Here is a 21,287-nt window from a genome sequence, read left to right on the forward strand (position 1 = left end):
GCTGCCCTCCCCGGCCCGGGCGGGAGGAGAGCGGCTGCCCCGGCCCGGCGGGGAGAGAAAACACTCGAGACTCGCCCTAAGGGAAAACTCGGTTTTATGTAAGCGGGACCGCGGGCTGGGCTGAACCGGGCGCGGGGCGAGCGGTCCCTGCCGGGCTCCACCGCCCCGACCCTGGCTGGAGGCAGCTCCCTCGGCCCCGGCCCTCGGCCCCTTGGCTGAGCTGACAGACGGCGACTGAAAAAGTGAGTGGAAAGGCTCGTGAGACAGCCCGGATCGGGGCGTGCTGCCGTATTTCTCCTCAGCCGGCGCCTGTGGTGTGGGGAGAAGGGAGCTGCTTTGCTGCTCTCTGCTCAGAGCTCCCCCGAGGGTGAGCTGGGGTGTCCCTGGGCGGGCATCGAGCCGTTTCGGCTCCAGGTCTGGCCTCACCCCGCCTTGTGCCATGGCAGGGGATGCACCCGCTGCCTGGTTCCACCCCGATGGTGCCGTGGGCCTCGCTAGACCCGTGGTGATACCCCCTGCATCGCAGCGCCCGGCCCTCGATGGGCTTCTCAGAAACAGCAGGTGCTTTGCGCAAGGAACTGAAGTTTTTACAGGTTTCTTGTGAATTGGGAAGTGATTTTGGGCAAACCGTGGTGTTTCTGGGTGCCTCGCAGCGTGATGGATGGGGTGAGGCCAAACGGGCTGGCAGAGCGGAGGTGCTCGGGGTGGTGCAGGCACGGTGGGGTGTGCTGGGACACTCTCTGACAGCCGGCAGCAGCAGGTCTCAGGAGAGAAACTGGGAATGTGTGAAACGAGATGTAAATCAGCATTCGGACGTATTCTTCATGGTGCTCGTTCTTCTGAATGAGATTCAGCAGAGCGAATAGGTTCCCAAGTCGTACTGTTTTTCCAGGAGTTGTCTCTCCCTCAGTCTAATTAAAACGTGATATTTGCATGTATTACAGTTGAGTGCATCTCACTTAAGGTAAAAGAGCTGTAGGGGTATTTTTATTACATACAGAAAGGTCCTGAAATATGGAAATACTGCTTATACGGGTGCTGTGTGGCCGTAATACACTTAGGGCTATGCCATTTAGTGCCCTACTTGCAGATAAAGGGAACTGATTATCAAAGCCACACTATTATTTCTCCTGAAAGTTTTATCCTTTCACAATATATGAGGAAAGTTTCAACCTGGGAGGAAACTGGGTAGAAACCTAAAAATCAGGAGTGGGATGGTTTTCAAGCCTCCGTGGTTCACGCTGCCCCCCATTCAGTGTTTCTTGTAGAGCTGCTGTGAGCGCACATGGTGTGCCCCCGCCGTACAGCAAGGAAACGCCTCAGAAACCAGCATCTGCTAAAAAGAGCTGCTCTGTTGGTCTTTGCATGGGGAAGTATTTACTGTTGCTGTAGCTGCTCAGTGCATTTATAGCGAGGGTGCAGGGGAGGCAGCTGCTGGAAGCATCACATCCCTCCATTTTCAGAGCTAACAACCTGGACAGCTTTTGGGAGGCTCTCGCCTCCCCGACACCTCTGCCTGGGGTATTGCACCCACGGCATGGCAGAGGTTTGGGGTCCTGGCACAGCAGCCATGCCTGACAGCGTGGCCGAGGGAAGTTCGGCCCAGGAGCCAAGTGACTCTAGTGGGAACTCGGCACGTTCCAGGGAGGAATCTGGTCCTTCACCAACATGGCCCAGTTCACCAGTTCATGGGCTGGGTCTGGGCTTAGGGACCACCTCCATCTCAGCCTCCTGCAGCAGCCGACAGCTTCCCCTCCTTGTGTTGGTGAAAGCGGCCAAATTCATCCTCTTACATGTGCCCAACTGCTGGTGTGTTGGGGTGTGAGAGCTGCCAGGGCCTGACCTGGGACACGAGCTGCCACTGTGGTCTGTGATGGGGAGGGAGGGAGGGATGGATGCTCAGCAGCTCACACATTGCACCCATCTGGAGTTGTAGCCATCCTGCTGCAAAGGAGGTGTTGAGCCGTGGAGTGTGTGTCAACGTGCTTGCACGTAGCCTGGCCTGGGTCTCTCAGTCCATGTCATTATTTGCCATATGGCCCCCAGATTATTTTTCCCACCTCTGAAAAACACCAAAGAACCAAACCGCAGTGTGTGGCAGCACCCAATGCCCGGAGTGCAGGGTGTGGGGTGCGTGACACTTGGGATCTGAGTTTTGGTTCCTGCTGCCAGGCACCGCAGAGTAGGGGTCATCTGAAGCTGAGTTTTGCTGTAAGTGCACCTAAAACTCAAATATTTGCCTAGAAACAACTGATGTAGCATGCAGTGATTTTTAATGTTGTCGGCTGGTGGTTAAAACCCTGTGTAAGGAGGGAGGAGCAGAAAGCTTCCTGGAGAGTGGTGATGGATCAGCGTGTTTTATATTCTCCTTGGCCTTTGATCCCAACTCAGGAAGCCAACTCTGCTCGGGGAGAGTTAGGGATATTCTTGGGTCATGCTGGCCGAAGCGGGAGGTGGGTTACACGCTTTGCCGAATTAGAGCTTCCAATTGAAACGTCAGCATCACACGCCAGACGTGAGACAAACTAGTAAGAGTCGAAGGTGAGGGGTATCGTGTTATATCTGAGGGGCATCGTGTTATATCTGAGGGGCATTTACTGACTGAAACTGAAAGCAGAAAATGAAGGAGCGCTGATGCTGGTTGGGCACACGCTGCAAATTTGCCTGTAGTTTTAACCTCTGTGGGAGATGCATAAAAGAGAGAAAATTACAGGTGTGCAGCTTTGAAGAGGTAAGGAGTTGGAAATGCCCTGGGAGACTGAGCTGTGCAGTTTTCTGCTGGCTGTTACGCAAGACAGTTCAGAAGCAGCCAACGTTTAAGAGCTCCTAAGGGCCTGATTTGCCTCCCTGAACGTGTTTGAAGAAGCCTGACGCTTCTAGAGGAGTAGAGTTCTCGAAGAGGACTGGGCCCAGGGGAAAGGAGCTGGTGTGTTTCTCTTAGCCCTCTTCTTTTCTACAGAGGGTTGTCTCAGTAGCCACGTCAGTATTTCTCAGTTTCTCACAGTGGAGTCTCACAAGAGCCACAGTCTTCTTCGTGGATGGGAAAGGTTTTGAGGTTGCATTTAGGATTTTTCCAGCTGGACTGCATGGTTTCAGTGCTCTGCTTTACACTAGCTTGTGGGAATCTGAAACTGCAGCTGTGCCCCCTGCCTGCCCCCACCCCCTCTGCCCAAAGACTGAGCGGCTTTGGTGGAGAAAAATTGGGAACGTTCTCTTTCTGTAGCAGAGATGTTGTTAGTCTCCTCTGTTAATTCACGTTATGCTCTTAACAAAGCTATTATGAAAATAATTGTATTTATAGGATGATAAGTGCATTTCTGCAAAGTGATATGTAGACAGCCATGTTAGAGTGCAGAGGAATAAGCACCTTGCAATTTCTATACCAGAACGATTAATTTGTTTTGCTGTTTATTTTTAAACAGAGTAAATGATGTTTCTTCGGGATGATGCTTGCTAGCAGCCGCTCTGCTCCTGCATTTACTTGACGGAGATCATTCAGCTTTGACGACACTATTCGTTTTTAAGTGCTGCAGAAAGTTTGTCTGTTGGATCTTCACAACTGTGACCCAGAATGTACTGGTGTGTGGGAACTGAGGAATCCGCTGTTCGCAGAGAGAGCAACATGGATCCACAAAATGGTAAATAGGACCATTTCTTTTCTTTCCTCTTCAGACTGGGAGCGAAAGGTTTTAAGAGAAGCAGTAGCCAGCTGCCACTGAGTTTCGATGAAATTTAAGTATATGAAAGATCTATCAGTGATTTGAGCCCTGATCTTTGAAAATCTACAGTATAGAACAAGGAATTTTACTTCCAAGGAGAATGATGTTGAACTACTCAGGTGATAAGAATAGCATCCCTCTGAAGACCGATTTTCTCCTCAGGCCTACAGAATCAGTCAATATATGTATCGTGTCTCGCCAGTTCCTAAATATGTTTTACAAGATCTGTGCTTTTTCAGCATGTGAATGCAAATATGTTCCCAGCCACGGATGCAGTGTGTATTCAGGGTATGAAAGCTGCTAAAATCAGAGCATCATTTCTCAGGCTGAACAGATAACCTGCTCCAGTTTTCCTGTCAGCTTTGACTCAGTGGCTTGCAGTGATTTATTGTTGGGCGAGATGAGAAGGTCTGCGTTTATGTAATGTAATAAATCCATAGGTGAACACTTCTCTTTCAGAAGGGACGTACGCTTCAGGTTGCTTCCTGTGAAATTTTTTTCTGAGCAGATAAATTATTTTTGGATGATTTTTATCGCTGAAACCCCCAGCTCCTAGGCACTGCTGCATTTCTCTGAGTCAAACCCCAGTTATGTTTCTGCATCAAGAAATAGCCTTCTGGTTGTTGTGTAACGGTATTCCCCCCTTGCAACAAGCAGTTCATTAGGAGGCAGCATCTGCGTTTTAAGTGTGGGATGAAGGTGTGTTTGACGCTTTGTAGTGAGTAAGCAGGCTTCAGTAGAAGCTAATGTTTTTGCAGCCTGATTTTGGATTTTATCAGCAACTATGAAGCAGAACCTTATACTTTGTTCAGAGGCCGCCTTATCTTCTTTGAAGACGTTTCTCACCAGCGTCACAGGGAACTCTTTCCTTTCTTCGTATGTATTCTGCTTATTCTGTGATACTGACTTTTCTGTTTCTTTTTGCCTTTGTTAATTAGCATTGTGTCTTTTTATAATAATCAGGAGCATTTGGTTATTGAATATTCTTAAGATTCTTAAATTCTGTCTTCTGAGTTTCTCTCTGGAAGAAATTATCTCCACTTGAATACTAAGCTATAAACCACGAGAAGAATTTTAATCTGCGCTAATGATTTGCAAGTGTTAAGAATTGCTAAATTTTTGTTCTGCAATAGTGATTTGACAAGTTTTTCTCGCTGTTTGAAGATACAGTAAATAAACAAATTAGTTTATGCATGAATAATGAAGTGAAAAGTGAAAAAGGTTTATTTTCTACATTGTGAGTTCAGTTTTTCTTCTGAGAACTTTATTGCATGTTTCTGTTATGTAAATATATTCAGTTAAACTGGTTAACTGAAGGCATATAAATCTTTCTGGTGTAACTCTTCTATACTTACATGCCCGGTTTATTTTATTTGATAAACAGTTTTGGAAGACTGGCAAAGGGGTCCTAGGAAAGCTTAAGATCCAGGACTGCCCTGGTGGATTTGCTCCTTATAAGCACACTGTACATGTTTAAACTCATTTTTATTTTGGGATTGTTTGAATTCTGCCAAGAATAATTGTCATTAGCTAGCTGGTCCACTCCCTGAGTTAGCTGGTCCTTGTTCTGCATTTGGATCCTATTACAGGGCTTGAAGGCAGGAAGGCAGTGACTCATTCAGCCTCCACATCTGAACCTATTGTTTACGCGCATTTATTAACAATCTAGATTCAGCCTCCTGCTTCCATTCAGTGGGAACCACTGGGAAGTGGAGTGAGATCACAGATAATTTCTTTAACACCCAACGACCTCATTAGTGCTCACAAAGCTTTGAGCCTTTTTTGGGGGGCAGAAGGACAGGCGTGTGGATGTGAGGGGTTTAACAAACAGCACGGTGGTGCTCGTGGCTTCGTGACCACGCAGGTCAGTTTGATCAGCGCGGCGTTACGGCTGGCACAGTGCTGGAGGCACCTTCCAGTGGGTACCATGTGCACCCAGTGCCTTGATCATTTGAAAGCCTTTAAGATTTTTAGGGCTTTTTTTTTCCTGACAGCTATACATTTGGCCAGGTCTTCGTGTGGAGAATAGGTTCACAGCATCATAGACTCTAGTTAGCAAATGTAAGGTATGATGCAAGGGCTCACCTTACTCCTCGTGTCTCCTCCTCTTCCTTTTGGCTGCGGCAGTCATCTTGCCTGTATCCCAGCAGGACGCCCACTTACCCTGAGAGCAGGCGAGCTGTGTTTCAGAACTGGACCCTGTCTTCCCTCCAGGGACGGTGCTGGGCTTGACTCGATGATGCCAGCCAAGCACTCGCTGGTCCACAGAGAGGATTTGTCACTGGAGTACAGAATATGCTCCATTTCAGGTTCAGTCAGCATCTCCCTTGCCTTCTCAAACCCTGCTTCCCCTCTCGTAGATTTGTTCATCTTGTCCTAATTAAAAGAAAGAAAGCGAGCAGAGATGCGGGGGTGGCTGCAGGCTCTTATGAAGCACGGGTTTGGGGTTTTTTTTAAACTTGCTTAAAGAGCTCTACGTAATATAATGGAGGTGACATAATACAAACCTTGTAGGAAATACAATGGAAGCCCAAAGATATCACTGTGTGAATGCTTAGAACAGAATAGATTCATCTCCTTTCTATGGGCTGGTTTGGTTCTTTGAATCTTCTGAAATTTTACAGCTAGGATTTAATTCTCATACGAGTTTCTAGGAGACAGTTCAGCAAAGATGTAGAAAAGCAATCATTGTCTTCTGAAATGTAAGGGCACTTCTGTTAAAGAGCTTATTGCTCTCCTATTGAGAATTTTATTCAAAGTCACAGAGGGTTCATGTGCCACCTGTATGTGTCTCGGAGGTGGAACTGGATTATCCTTCAAATACACCAGAGGGTATCCCTTCTCTCCTGCTAAATCCAGAAATGAGCCTTGAAAGGGGGTATTGGAATGTATATGATATTACATAATTAGGGACAACGATGCCAATTATAATTATTAGAAATTTTATAGTAGCTTTACAGACATTAACTAAATGAACCTTCACAACTCCTTTTGAGGCCAATCTGTTGTAAGCTGGTGACTTTCAGCTGTCAGGGAAGCAGAGATAGGCATGTGCAGTATGTCTGGAAAAGAGACCTAAATATTAAAATGAGGGAGCAAACAAGTAACCAGAATATAAAGACCTGACTTGGCCTTTGGAGTGGACCAGAGGCTCTGAAAGCTGTGCTTCAGAAGTGCCGTGGTGACCCTGCAGCTGACAGGGCTTTATGTTTTATCAGAAAGAAGCTACCCACGATGGTAGTGACCTTTGCAACCCCGTCTGGGCCGTGGCTCAGCTCAGTCCTGACTCAGAGGGAAAGCTGCTGCCTGCACCGCCGCTTCCTGAGCCGTGGAGAAGTCTCCAGTGCAAGTAAGAGGAGTTTAGCTGGAAGAGTTAGAGAGTCATTTTAACAAGAGGGACTGCTCAGGAGCTGGTGCAATTTTAGATGGAAAGTTTCACAACGGACTGAATGGTGACAGCTTGAGGTTAGCTAATAGCAAATGGAACGGCTTCTTCTCCTGGGCCGTCGCTTTGTGCGTCCAGCATGAGGGCAGGACATCTGCAAACGTGGCCGAGGCCTTTGTCGTAGGGCGGCAGTTTGAGGGGGTGACGGGGCTGTGGGTGGAGGATGGAAACTTCCACAGGCTCTGCCCTTGCTCTCTGTTTTGTACTTACGGGATAACTCAAGTCTTCCAGGCTGTCAGTCTGGCACTGTGAAATCCACTTAAAAAATAAAAGTCTACAGGAAGCCCCTGACTTCTGTGTAGCAATAAAAGCAGCTCACCTGCTCCCAGATGGCCTCCAGATGAGATCTTTGGTGTTGTTTCCTCATAGTTTTGCACAGCTGATTTTGTTACCTTAAATGTGGGAGGCAGGAACTTGCATTTGGTAGCGTGAATATCTTTGCTTATAAATCTTTCCTGCTGAATAGAGGAGGAAAGGAAAATCAGTGTTTGCAGCACCACTGATACCACTTTGTTCCTCATGAAATCCCCATGTAAACCTTAAAATCTTTACATCAGCTGTTGCGTATGGGGCTGGGGCCAGCAGCTAGGTCTTGGGACACGTTGACTTAGAATCATAGACTCATAGAATGGTTTGGGTTGGAAGGGACCTTAAAGATCATCTAGCTCCAACCCCCCTGCCACAGGCAGGGACACCTTTCCACTAGACCAGGTTGCTCAAAGTCTCATCCAACCTGGCCTTAAACACTGCCAGGGAGGGAGGAGACTTAGCCCCGTCTGTGGCACGTTGTGCTGTATAACAGGGAAAAAGCCCTCGCACCCTCTATCCTGCTTTTTCCATCCACACAGTGGGGATAGTAACATTACCCTGAGTCTGCTGAGACAGCGTGGTGGTGAGGACAAGGAGAGCATCGGGGAGGTGGTCTGAGCGCACTGAGCACTAGAGACCTGTGAAGCGTGTTGGTCGCTTGAAGTTCTGGATAATCAGACTAAAAGAGCCTTGAAGGTTTTCTGTTTTTCTTCCTGCTTGTTAAGCTGTGAGTTAATTTGAGTCCAAACAGTGAATTGAAAGTATTCCTACAAGGAAAAAATAAAAATGCAAAAAATGAACCAGGTATCTTAAGTGAGTTAGTCTTACTGCATAATGCCCTGCAGAAGGAGAAGTCGGAAACGCTAGGCAGGAATAGGAAGTACGCTAGTAAAGCAGTAATAGGCTTGTATTTTTAAACATATTTAAATACACACTTCATACAGAAGTGGTGCAATCTCACATGGGGCCAAAAGCTGATGCGGAAGGCTGGTCTGCAGCAGAAAGCGCATGTGGTTGAGGCTGCTCTCCTGGGCAGACTGTAGCACAGCCGCGTGTCGCACCGTCGCACTGAGCTGAGCCTGGATTTCCAGAAAGGGCAATGAATGCCAGGGCATGTACGATTAGATGGCTAATTTAAGATGCTCTGAACTGGTTTTCAGAGCCTGGATACTAAGCACTGTTCTTCAGACATACCCTTAGATGATGTCCTTTGTATTTTGAAACAGAAGCATCCGGAAGAACCCTTTGCCTTTGAAAACGTGTTCTTGTGGTAGTTTGGCTTGTGGATGCTGCGCCCCTCAGGAGTTACGGAAATGCAGAGGAGCACTTAGGGCTTAGTAGTGGCAGGACCAGCTTTTTCCCAATAAATCCCATGAAAGCCAGCCTGCTCTCGAACTCGAGGTCTGTAGCAAGGAGGGCAGAGCTGCTGGGAGTGCCAGCGGTGCGGTACAGACTTTGGGAAGCTAATTGAGCAGAGAGTCCAACCTGCAAGCCAGTTTGATTTACAGACAGTCGTAAAACATCGCTCTTTATCTGAGTTGTATCTGGCATTATCTGCTGCTGTACAGCTTTATTTTTCCACCTTCCAGTTAACATTTATTGGTGGTATATTACATTAAAATGTAACTTATGACAGCTCTATCAAGCAGCCTAGAAGAAAACAAAGATAAGGTGATAAGGTAGTAAAGAAAATCCTTTGCCCTTAGAACCTGTACACAGGGATTCCTTAGCGATGTTACTAATGTGTGATAACAAGGTAGCTCTCGGGTGAGGGTTGACACTGTGGTTATAGAAATGTTGTCCTCCATTTCAGTGGGAACAAGCAATTGATAGTGTTCACACCGACTCAGTCTTTACCAGGCCTGTAATTGATTTATTTTTTTGTCAGTGATGTTGCAGGCAATTCTATACTTGCATTAAAGAAAGTGCTATGAATTTATTTTTTTTAATCCTCTCCAAAGCCTGTGGGGGCCTTATCCAAAACCCATTAAAGTCTTTGCACTGACATAACAGGCTTGGGATCAGATCTTCAGGGATCCTTAGAGCATTAAGTCTGTGGTTTGTTTGGTTTTTGTTTCTCTGATTGATCAAGGGGCTGCCAGGGCTCTGCTTGGCAGAAGGCAGCTAGCTGGGAGGAGATGTTTGCATTGCAGATGAGGGTGTGGGGAATGGATTTTATACCATTCAGCTCCCAGGCTGCTGTATAAGTGAAGTCTGTCCCTTAATAGATTCTGTTTCAGATTTTACATCAAGTTAGGCTGATACTTAATTCCTTTCTTTAATCCAAGTCTGTGTGCTCATTAGTGGGTCAGCAATTGCTTATTTGCATGATTATGTATCACCACAGCAGCAGCCCTTTTATGCAAGCTGTGATAGTTTCACAACAGAATTGTGTCCACGCTTTGAATTTGTGCCTTGCTCTTACTTCAAGAGAGGACTTATAAAAGAAGTCTTTAAGTATTAGGGAAGGCCCTCAACATTCAAAAAGCCCTCCTGCAGTCAGAGGGGCTCTGGGGGTCGGCAGTTTCTGGTTTAAAAAAAAAATGCGTGCTTTCAGAAATAGTAAACTGCCATTAAAACGTGTACAACTACATGCAGGCAGACTTGGTGAGTCTGGTCGTGAATCTGAAATGGAGTCAGCAAGGACGTATTCAGACCAGGTTAAAATATGGCAGTTGAAAAAGATTCCCATTGAACAACAGCAAAGTTGATATAGTAAAATCTCGGGGATTATGCTGCAGTTTTTGCAAATACTCAATCTCAGTCCCTCCCAGTATGATAATTAGCCACCCTGTGCGTGTTGGAAGAGAGGGTGAAACCCAGTGATGTCTTTGTAGATTATGTATTTCTTGCAGGTACGTGTGTACCTCCTGTTGAAGGTGCCTGGACAGCCTTCCCTAGCCTGAGCTCTCCTGGCACGGGTACTTGTGGTGGTGGGATGTGTTGCTCCTGACAGGCTGGCAGGACCTGGGGTCTGCCATGGAGCTGCACAGAGCGGTGGGAAATCTGGTTCAGGTCCTCCCTTTTTGGGTTCTCCCTCTCCGGTTCGGCAGGGCAGCAGATCTGTGGTGAGCTTCAGAAACTTCTCAGCCACAAAGACAAGCCCCATGTTGTGTCACCCAAGGGTGAGGGAAAGGGTCAGTCTGCTACAGGAAGGGTGGGAGGAAGGCGAAGGGTGAAAGGAGCAGGGACCTGGGGCTGGGAGCTGGAGGAGCAGCTTAATTTCATTTTTAATAGACAATATGTGCCTCTCAAGCATAAAGGTTGGCATTTTGGGTGCTGCTGGGGAAAGCTCAGTCCTGGGCTGTCCACAACTCCTTTTCTGTGCGTAGTTGAAAATCATGGAAAAATAACGAACCAAAGCAGTGATTCAAACAAGAAGTCTGGATAAATTTAGCTCAAATATTCTTGGTATGTTTGTGGTCGCTGTGGAAATTACATCACTGCTTGTTTTAATGATCAGAATATCGCTTGGAAAACTGGCCTGGCTACCGGAGAAGAGCTCAAAATGAAATCTTTTAAAAGCATGTATGTCTTTGGAATTGCTTCACCTGCAGTTAGTTGGTTTTGGGGTTATTTGTTTTACTCCCAGCTTGGTTAAGGAGTATTTTGACTAGAGGTTATTGCTGCTTAATTGAAAAGCCACAAGATTTAGAACTGATACACTCTGCACTGTGATTATCTACTTCACATAAAGATTCTGTCTGGGGAGTAAGATTAAAAAAGAGTGCTGTTAATTGCTGAAGACAAGACCTCCTCCAGAATCTGCCTGTGTGTCTTTCTGTCTTGCACATCAAAGAGCCTTTGAAAATGCTTTTATTTTTGCATCAAACAGGAACATTTTTTTTTTTTTTTGTAACACTAATGGACAGGTTCCCTTTTCAGATCTCATATGTAGCTTGAAAAACAAACAAGTCTAGCTCTGTAAGTGGGCTTATAATCATGGTCACAATTCTCCAATGTTTTGCACCTTGGAGCTTTCACGCAATGGCAGGGTGGGAATAGAAGCTATCAAATCAAAGTCATTTGCATGGATTGGACCAGGTTCTCGGATGTAACGGATCAGAGTTCATCATAGGTTGGTGGGAAGGGGATGAAATGTGCCTTGCATGGTTTTGCTGTCCCTACCTTGGAGCAGCCATCTAAAAAGGCTGTGGGCTGCAGCGGGTTCGTAGCATGTACCTTCATTTGAACATAGCATCCTCCCAGGCAGAGTCCTTGTCCTCCCTCCACTGAAGTGAATGCTGATATTCCCAGGCGTCAGGAAGACAAAAGGGAAATATCCCCCCATTCCACCTCTCTGCAAATGCAGGCACTTCTGCCACTTGTAGGTTTTGTCACAAGTGAGGGAAGGTTTTATTTTTTTGGTAGCCCCCGGTTAAAGCTTTAGCAGCAGATGGCTACACAGCCTGATTCAGGACCGGCACTTGGCCAACAGCAGAGGTCTTTTCATCCATCTTTCTCTTCTGCTCCAGACACAGCTGTTAAGGTAATCTTCCCTCTGCAATGTTCTGTCCCAGATACTGGCATCTAGGAGGATCTGCTCCTACTTGCATGGGAGCTGGTGGAAGTGCTCTTATTGAGTTCAGTAGAAGCTGGAGTGAAGCCTCACTTTCCTCACTGTTTTGTTTTGTTTTGTTTTTTTTCTTTTCCAGACTATCATATTCATCTCTTTCCTCGATGCTCTTCCCAGCTCTGCACTTCTCTTGGCTCTACTGTTGCCAAATTGCCCATTCAACTCTCGTGATGCCAATCATATCCAATACCTCAATTGCATTTTCTTTTCCTCTGCATGCCACACTTTTATTTTACCTAAACTAATCGAGAGTTATTGGTGGTGATAAAGAAGAAGTGAAGATAGTAAAGAGTAAGATATTTTATCAGGCTAGCAGACATAGTTAAAGCAGCACATTGAACTGTGTCTAAAATGGACTAAGTTTGGATTTTGCTGGGTGGGGTGTTTACCCCCTCAAATTCCCCTCAAATCCCTTGAAAGGCTTCTTCCCTTAGATGTGCCTGCTTTTTCCTAGATCTGTCAGTTTGTTTAATAAAAGATATTCTCTCTTTCTACAAACTTCCCTCAAAGCAGCCTGTGACGCTGTAGGACTGGAAGGAGTGTCTAAGTCAGTGCCCTGGTGTCACACTCCTAAACCTTATCCAAGGCCTGTTTTAAGCGAGTTGACTTGTCTGTTGCTTCTGCTTTTTCTAGAAGACAGTTCCAAAGCCTCATTTCTCCCACGTTTTAAACATTCTTCTAATTGACAGCCAGAATGTCTTCATACCCTGTACATAAATAGCTCTTCTCCTTCCCCGGTGTCTCCCTCTGGCTGTGTTTGTAGACAGTACTCCCATCCCCATCCAGCCTTCATTTTTCTGGGCTCAACAAGCCAAGCGCTTTTCATTTGTACTCTTGTAATTAGACTGTCCTTTTCTTCAATTCGTCTTCTCCACCTCTTCTAGATTCTCTTAATCTTCCTTGAACATGATAAACTGGAGTCATGCGAGGTATTTTATATATCTTTTTAATGTTACTTTCCCTTTTTTTCTCCTCTCTGGCCAACCTTTCCCAAATCTTCATATGTCCAGGTTCTGTAAGAGACCTGCTGTGCTCCTTAGCAAAGGTGGCCACGCAGGTGACAGCAGCTACCCAGGACCCCTGCCATGTGATGGAGGGATGGAGAACCAGGCTTGCTGCTGTGGCCCACGGGGACCTGATGGAGCAGCTATGAGCTTCATCCTATCACTTTCATCAGCTTTCTCTGAAAGCCCCACTGGGGCTTATCTTTCCTGATAGCATCCGTGGAGTTTCATGGGGTTGGAGAGACAGATGTTGGCTGCTTCTGTGCTATTAGTTTTGACCAGCGGTTGGGTTGGAGTGTCATAAATGGGTTTTCCATTTAGGAGGGTTGGGTTAAAAGCATTTGCTTCTTTCTAAAGCTAGCTTTAAATATATGTCTAAGGAGGTTGTAGCAGAAGGGGGCTGGCCATGACTTGGTGCTTCCCCAATGTGAATAATTAATGACTTTTTTTTTTAGAAGGATGTTGTGCAAATTATTTCTTTGAAAGAGAGAAAACATTGATGCATGGAAATTTTTTCCTTCTGATGAAAGCTTGAACATTAGGAAAAAGGAAAAGTTTCAAAAGAAGCCAAAGTTAGCCATGAAATTTTATTTTATGAAGTTTCAAATTAAATGCAATCTTGGTTCGGTTTCATGGCTATAATGTTTGATTCACTTGGACAGAAATGGTCTCACTAGAGACACCTTTCATCATTTAATAATCCTCTCTTTCCAGCCATGCCTGGAAACAAACATGAAGAAAATACAAAAGTGTAATCATACTTCTGCATACTTAAGGTATATCTTCCAGTTTAAATTTTGGAAAGCAAGAGTGGCATAGCTGGCCTTGCATGCACAAGCGTATTTCTGAATGATTCAAGCTGTAGGATTGGAACCAAATCACTGAAACCAAAAGCCAAAAATAGAACCTTTCACTTAGAGCTGAGTCATTTGTGTTTTCAATGCAGCAGTTGGCTCTCTGGCCATTTGGAGCTCTCTTGGTTCCCTCAATCTCTTTCCCTTGGGGATGGGAATTAACACCATCAATGTTCTCTGTGGTCTGTGCTGACCCTTTGCACCCCAAAGAGGGCATTACGGGAGGGATGTGGGGATCCCCCTGCACTGCGAGGGCCAGCCTTTGCCCTGTACTTGCCGGAGGTCGTCCCCATCCCGTTCCTTCCCTGCCTCAAGGTTAGTAGTGTGTCTGCCAGGGGTGACGGTGCCTTCATGAGACAATCTGACCGCTGAAAAAGGTGTTGTGGCCAGTGATGCTCTGAGTGCTCCTACACATCGAAAGGGATGAGCATGTGCACGTGAAGCTGCTTAGGCCTGGCACTGGTACTCGGGGCAGAGGGCAAAGCCATCGCTGTCAGTGACAACGGCCCAGTTCGCTGTGCGGGTGAGCTGGGGATGGCAGGGCTAGCGGAGGGCTGCCCGCTTGTGGGCGGTACCCAGCTGCTCCGTGAAAAGTCGGAAGGAGAAGAGAGAGGAGGAGGAGGCAGCAGCGCCGTGTTTGCTGTCGGCTGCTGCCGTTCATTCGGGATGTGGAGGTTGTCTTGGTGGTGTCTATTGCAGATAGATAGCTGCAGGTATCATGAGTGACCCTGAAGCTGCCTCGTGCTTTCCAATGTGATTTACCCGCTGGCATGATGGGTTTGCTCTGATGGTCATATTCCAGTGTGTATTTCTTTGTGCTCTAAGCTCATCACCTTGTAATGGTTTTGTGTAGCCTCTTTTGTATTCAGCAAAGTAGGAATAACCAGCTTGGTTTCATTGGAACTTCTTGGACAATGCAAATAATTTCCAGGGTCCCAGGGATCTGGGAGGCATACACACAAGTGTAGGAGCCCGCTCAGATCTGGTAGAGCTTTTTAGCCCCGGCTCTGTGACAGATGGCTTCACACAGCCATTGGGGCCTCTGTGATACTGCCCGCTAGAGCCTGCTGAGCCTCGGTGTTATTAGTATTGGAGGCTTTTCTGTCCCTTCTTCCCCCATTGTCCTGGATGATGGAGAAACAATTGTGTAAGTGTAGAGCTAAAGCTCTTGGAGGCGTCTGGTTTTTGTAATTCAGTTCTGGAGCCCCTTAAAAAGGCAGGAGTCCAGAGCGGTTTTCCATCTGGGACTTAAAATTTTCCTTTCAGGTTTGAATGAGTGAATATGTTTTTCCTTGCAGCTTAAGAGTGTTTCTAAATAGAAAATTTCCAATGGCTCTGGTGATAATAGGTCACTTTGCATTACTGTACCTAAAATTGTCAGCGTGGCCTTTACAAGATCCTGTGTGCCTGCTGGAAAATGCTCAATACTGATCAGCACTTTGTGTGCGTGGTCCTGGCACGTAAACAATTCAAAAATAATTCCAGATTATGCAATAATAGTGAAAAAGTTCCCTCACTACTGGATTTTTGTCTTTTAAGCATTATTCTGTGTTTCAGATCTGGTCTTTTGTAGGGTTATAAGTTTCCTTTTGGGGCAGTGAGCATTGATTGTAAGCTACGTTGTAGATATGGGTTTCTTTTTGTACTCAGTACATCATCTTTTCCACAGCCTTGGCAGGCAGATCTTAGTGTAGAGCCACTCCTTTAATTAGCTGAAATAATGGCTGTTTGGGTGAAATGGAACCACAAAAAATAGGCAGAAAAAGTGTGTGGAGAGTTCCCTCAGTCCTGAGAAGCTGGCACGTCTCGCTCGTTGTGGAGCGATATTAATCAGGGTCAGAGGGACGTGGCCCAGTTCTGGCGTAGTCTCTCCAGCGGGGATGCTGAATTTCCCAGATAAACCATTCTGTTATCTCTTGGTTGGATTTACCATAACTTCCTCTCCTTGTCTTCTCACAGGGGTTTTATAAGTGGTTCTGACTATTTTTCAGTCCTGCTGGGGAAATTTTATAGCAGAATTGATTGGGCCATATGTATTTTGCTTAAATCTGAGAACAAGGTGAGATAGCTCACAGGCTTCTTGCTGCAGGACCCTCCTTCGCATGGTTCTGGGCCAGGTCCTGGCTACGGGGCCACTTGGACTGAGGGCATGTGGGCAGGCAGGGGGAGCAACTTCCCTCCTGGGAACAGACCTTGGTCCATGACTGTATCTTTTAAGAAATGAATGAATAAAATGAATGAACAAAACCTTTTAACTTTTTTAAACAACAAATAAAACCCTGTTTTGAAGAGTTAGCTAATTAGAGAGGGAACACAAAGAGAATCTTTGTTCCTTAAAGCATTTTGACTGACCTGGGCTGATTTAAAAATGATTGGGTTGGGTTTTTTTTTTATTAAAGAACCCAGGGTTTTGGTTTTTTCTTCCTGGTTTGGGGTGGGAATTATTTTTCAGTATCTCAAAGATTTCCAGAGGATTGAAAAAATTTTCTTACCCATCTAAGTGGAAAGCGCAATGTAGGACAGATCCATCATCCTTTGAAATCACTGGAGGCTTCCTCTTGGCTGTGGTTCAGTTTATTAGTCTGAAGTTTTTCAAAGCAACAGAAGATACGTGAGTCTGTTACAGAGGCTCAGAAATAACATGGCTTTCAGTTAATTTTGCAAACCAGCCTGCCAAAGCTTCCGTAGAGTAGCGTTGAAAAATGTTCAGCGACGCTTGTGAGTTTTTAAGCGTTTGGGAGGGTGGCTCTAAAAATATTCAGCACATCTTAAACCTCATCTCTGTCCCATTTTTTATTTGCTGTGTGGCAGCGCTTGGAAGTCAAAATGGCAAAAGATTAAGCTGGTAAAGGTTAGCTATAGCCATCTGGTGCTGTTGAGGAATTAATATCTGAGCTCAGCCCGGAGAGGCGGCCACCCTGCCCACCCCCATCCCCAGATCCTCTCTGAACCAGAGGCTTGGATTTCACTGTAATGGGACATGGAGATGAAAATAACTGTCAAGGCTAAAATGTAGCAGTTAATTCAGACAAAGCAGCAGCCAGCAAGTCAAAAGACGCTGCATCCAGTGGCCGCTGTAAGAGCTGCTTGCGCTGAAGCAGAGGTGGGTGGCTGACAGTCCAAGGAATTAACAGCTTAATTGAGCATCGCTGACTGGGATGCTGTGTTAGAGTCATCATCTGGATTTGCTCCTGGCTCTGGAAACACCTGCACACATTATGACAAGGTCAGTAGCAGTTTTAAAGTTTTATTAATAAAGTAATTCTGTTTTGGAGTAAGTTAGCTTCCTGCCCTATTTCATCCTGTGTTAAGCATCTCATTTATATCTTTCTCTGCTAAATAAAAATATCCTAGTTAGTTGCCAGAGAACTCCTACCTTATCAAAGGGACTAATGTGTCACTTACAAACTCTGTGAGGGTGTGTGTCAGAGACAGGAATACAGTGATTTGGGATATAAAGATAATAATAATCTATACAGTGTGCTGTTTTGTTACGCAGTCGTTTGCTGATTCACAGCATTGACCTGCAAACCCTCACCTTTTTGCTGATAATGGCATACTGTCGGTTTAGAAATTTTAGATTTTTTTTTCACCTGCTGTAATAACAAGGCCTGAGACAGGGTGTAACTACACGCATCTGAAATTCTCATGGTACCCTTTTTATGAATAATATATGAAAAATAAAAATAAATAATATATAATATAATAAATTAATAATATATATAAAATAATATTTTTGTTTTATTTCTCTGAGCTGGGACAGCAGGCTGCTGCACTTCAAAAGTGATACTCTTGTAACCTTTGAATGGCAATAAAATAACACTGCCTTTTTTATTGATAAACGCTGATTCTATTGGAATATTTCTCAAAGAAAATTAGTCTTGCTCTTCGCTTTTGTAAAAGGCTGTTACTGCAAAGCCAAGCTTAAAGGCTACTTCCAAAGTGTAAAACATTGAAATCAAGAGTGGGAAATATTTCCAAAGTTAATTGCTTTGATGCAAGCTGTTAAGTTGTGTGAGGAATAGATGAAGGATGTGTTTTTAACATTGGCAAATGCCTCCTGTTTTCCCCTTGCAAACAGCACTTGGTTTGACTACAGCCATTAGAAAGCAAGCAAAGAAAAGAAGCCGTGGGTCTACAGAGAAGTGAAATAAAGATGATGCAGAGATGATCTGAATGATAGGCAATAAACCCCGTGACCTTATTTTCATTGACATTCAGAAGTGTTAGAGAAATGAGCTCACGCCGTACCACCTCAGTTCAAACAGGCTTCAGTCATCTGCTTTCCTGCTGAAAGCTCGGAAGAGGGGTGCTGATGTGGGGCAGTGGTTTTAGGGGAACCTGTGCCAACACAGGAACTCTGTCCCAGATCTGTGTGCAATAAAGTAAAAACTAAAGGAAATCACAATGGGTAAGTTTCTAGTAGCTTTTTATTACAGGAATATCCAAGGAGTGCTGATAGAATATCATAACTTGCTGTATTGCATATGGCAATATGCATTGTCTAACAATAACGTAGACCCTATTGTGCCAAGCGCAGAAGCCAGTTCCTAAATCTGTGCACTCTAAGAATTAAAAGCACTTTGTTACATCCAAGCTTAAATGTTCAGCATGTTGCACAATCAAGTCCAAAAATAGAGGTTCAATGTTATTCAGCTTCTGTATTGCTCTTATATCTTGTTGCTCAAGGCTATATGCAAGTGAGGTGACCCTATTAAGAAAGCCACAAAGAGCTCAGGTAAAGAGCATGAGATTTGTAGGGTTAAAACTGTAGGCAGAATTTCTTTGGATTTCGGCCCAGATTTTTGCTAAAAATGGCTGATGCACGTATTGGCAAAACTTTATTCCCAGCCTACATGAATGCCAGTACTGATGATAGTTCAGTCATGCATCTTGTAGAAATAAAACAGTCTTTCGTCAGTAGAACATAATTTTCCTCCTTTTTTTTTCCTACTTGTGAGTATAAATTAAGCTTATAGAACATGCTGCTGCTTTATTTTCCATTTGTATTTCAGAAGTCAATATATCATTTACTAAGTCACCAGGAAGTCTTCTGTGAATGGGGTAATTTGGTTGGTGGGATGCTTAGCTTTGCAATGGCTGGCTTCTGTGGTTTTTGGGAGCTTAGGAATGGATGGCCAACCTTCTCCCCTTTAACCTTTGAAAAGCTCAAGTTAACTTTGACAGAATCATGTGAGTACAGCTGTTGGTTGAGGGCAAGCCTTTTTATCACTCTGTATCTCATCAGTTTTGCTCTTTCCAGGCTTGCAATTAGTTAACCTGTGAGGTCTTTTTCTGCTGAAGATTTTTGGCAGCTTTTTTCCTCAGGTCTTAGTCAGGAGGTCAATTTACTCTGCAGAATGCAATCATAGAAAGAAGTTTTGATGGCAGTTACATAAGAAACTTGAATGATGAGCAGCATTATCTTTCGGCCAATGATATTTAAATATAAATATATTGTTTTCAAACATTAGCATTGCCCAGATTTCTTACATTCAGTGAAGCTTTTATTGACTTCTACTTGATGGATGTTCAAATGTTCAAAACTGGGCAGTTTTGGTTAGATCAATAAAAAGTTCTTATTTGCCTAAGACAAGACTAAAATTGAGTTTAGGGACTAAAATTAATATCCCAAAGACTCTGATTAAATTGCCAGCTAACTCGGGGAGCATGTAAACTTCACAAAACCAGTCGTTTGTGACCTTCATGTTCCTGGAGTGCCAGAACTCTACACCTAACGTACATGAGCAGACCGTGATGGTTGATGGCCAGCTCATGTTCTCCAAACAGTGGTGATGGTAGCAGTCATTGTAACTAAGCCGTTACACTACAAAGGACTAAAGAAATTTTGAGGAGGCCAAAAATGTAAGAGGAAGCATGACACATTAGCCAAGTAGTTTTGTGAAGTAGTCATTCGGTAAAACACAGAAGCGGTCTTGGGATTAGGGTCTAGCTTGCGGAGTTCCTCCTTCCTTCAGTTACAACATTGTGGTCCTTCTTGTGCTCCATGGTCAACTGATTTGGTAGTCTTCCCTGCACAGTGGGGCAGTTCCAATAGGAGAGGTGGAAAATGTTCCTATAAGGAGAGCTCTGGTGTGCAGGATGCATGAGACGTTGACTGGAGGCATCTCTAATAGATGAGGAAGTGATACCAGGATCTCCCAGATCCCAAATGAATCTCTGACCGTGAGGTACTCATACCTCCACCTTCCCTGGCCATGATTTAAAAAGAAAGAAATATGGCCGTGCTTGATTTTTTGGTAGAAACGATGTGGCTTTACATGTGAAATTGGCTACAGATGTGGGTCTTGAGTGATAGTCCCCAAAATCAAGATTGAGACTGGAAGGAAGTAAAATTTCGTCCCTCCTTTCAGCATTTTTTTAGTAACCAGATTAAAGTTGCTGTGCTCTGTCAGCCCTGATTTGCAGGGCTTCCTGCTCAGCTTTCCAGCTGTTTTGTGTCTCTGATGTGAAGTATTTTTTCCTCCAAGGGGAATTCCAGTGCTTCTCTCTAGGTTCAGGATTTCATCACAGGGCGCCCAGTGCGGGGAGGCTGCATGTTCCAGTAACTGCAGTGTTTGCTTGGATCTGTACTTCTTGATTTTACTTAATCCAGTTCTGAGTTGTTTAGACTGGAGAACTATTTTGCTTTAAAGTTCTACCTTCTGTCACCCTTTAAACAGTTACTTGCCTAAGAATAATTTGCATTTCCTACCTTTGGTGTCCATTATATAGAAAATTAAATCATATGCGGTATTCTTAGAGATCCCTTACAGGTGGGGAGTCTGGCACAAATGCTGGGTGGAATTTCTTTTCCCACGTACCCCTGACAACTACAGAATTATGAAGGCACTGCACCTATTAATGTGAACTCTGAGATGCTGTTTATTATGCTGTCATTTAACACCACATTCATCTGCCTTGATTTCTGCTGCTTGTCCTTCACGCGTTCTGCATCATCTGAGAAAGGTTATTGGTATGGGCACGTTTTTAATGGCACGAATCTCTGGAGCCGTCTCCGGTGTCTGAGTGATTTGAGCTTCATTTAAATAATTGATGAGAAGTGTTAGTCAGAATCTATTGGTGATTCAGACTGCATTACTCAAAGGTATTTACTGACAGTTATAGATTGGTCCAAATTTACTTATTTTTCCAGGCTGCATTAAACTGGGCTCTGCATGACGTATGTGTCTATTTAAAACAAAAAAATCCTTGTTAACATATGTGAAAATCTGTGGGCTTAAGGGCTTTATTTAACCAGTTGCAAAGAAGCAATAATAATAATGTTTTAGCAGAAAAAAGTGAGTATGAAATGGTCTCTTTTCAAGTGAAAAGTGCTTCTTTTCTCTGTCTTGCATGTCATTCAGGAGTGGACCTGAA

At 44.7% G+C, this 21,287-nt stretch overlaps 1 protein-coding gene across 2 annotated transcripts in view; it reads left to right on the forward strand.

The window, feature by feature from the left end:
• The window catches only part of LRRK1 (leucine rich repeat kinase 1), an 83,327-nt gene that overhangs the window by 272 nt on the left and 61,768 nt on the right, over nt 1–21,287 (forward strand). Inside the window, exon 2 of one of the 2 annotated variants that reach the window (XM_068410605.1) lies at nt 3,423–3,638. In XM_068410605.1, coding sequence (XP_068266706.1) covers nt 3,572–3,638 — 67 coding nt within the window. In that variant the 5' untranslated portion in view covers nt 3,423–3,571. Of the gene's footprint in view, nt 1–3,422; nt 3,639–18,234; nt 18,319–21,287 lie in introns of those variants that run through there. The other variant, XM_068410606.1, reaches the window with a different exon arrangement.

The sequence above is a fragment of the Nyctibius grandis genome, chromosome 11 (assembly GCF_013368605.1).
Source record: "Nyctibius grandis isolate bNycGra1 chromosome 11, bNycGra1.pri, whole genome shotgun sequence".
NCBI classification, from domain to species: Eukaryota; Metazoa; Chordata; class Aves; order Nyctibiiformes; family Nyctibiidae; genus Nyctibius; species Nyctibius grandis.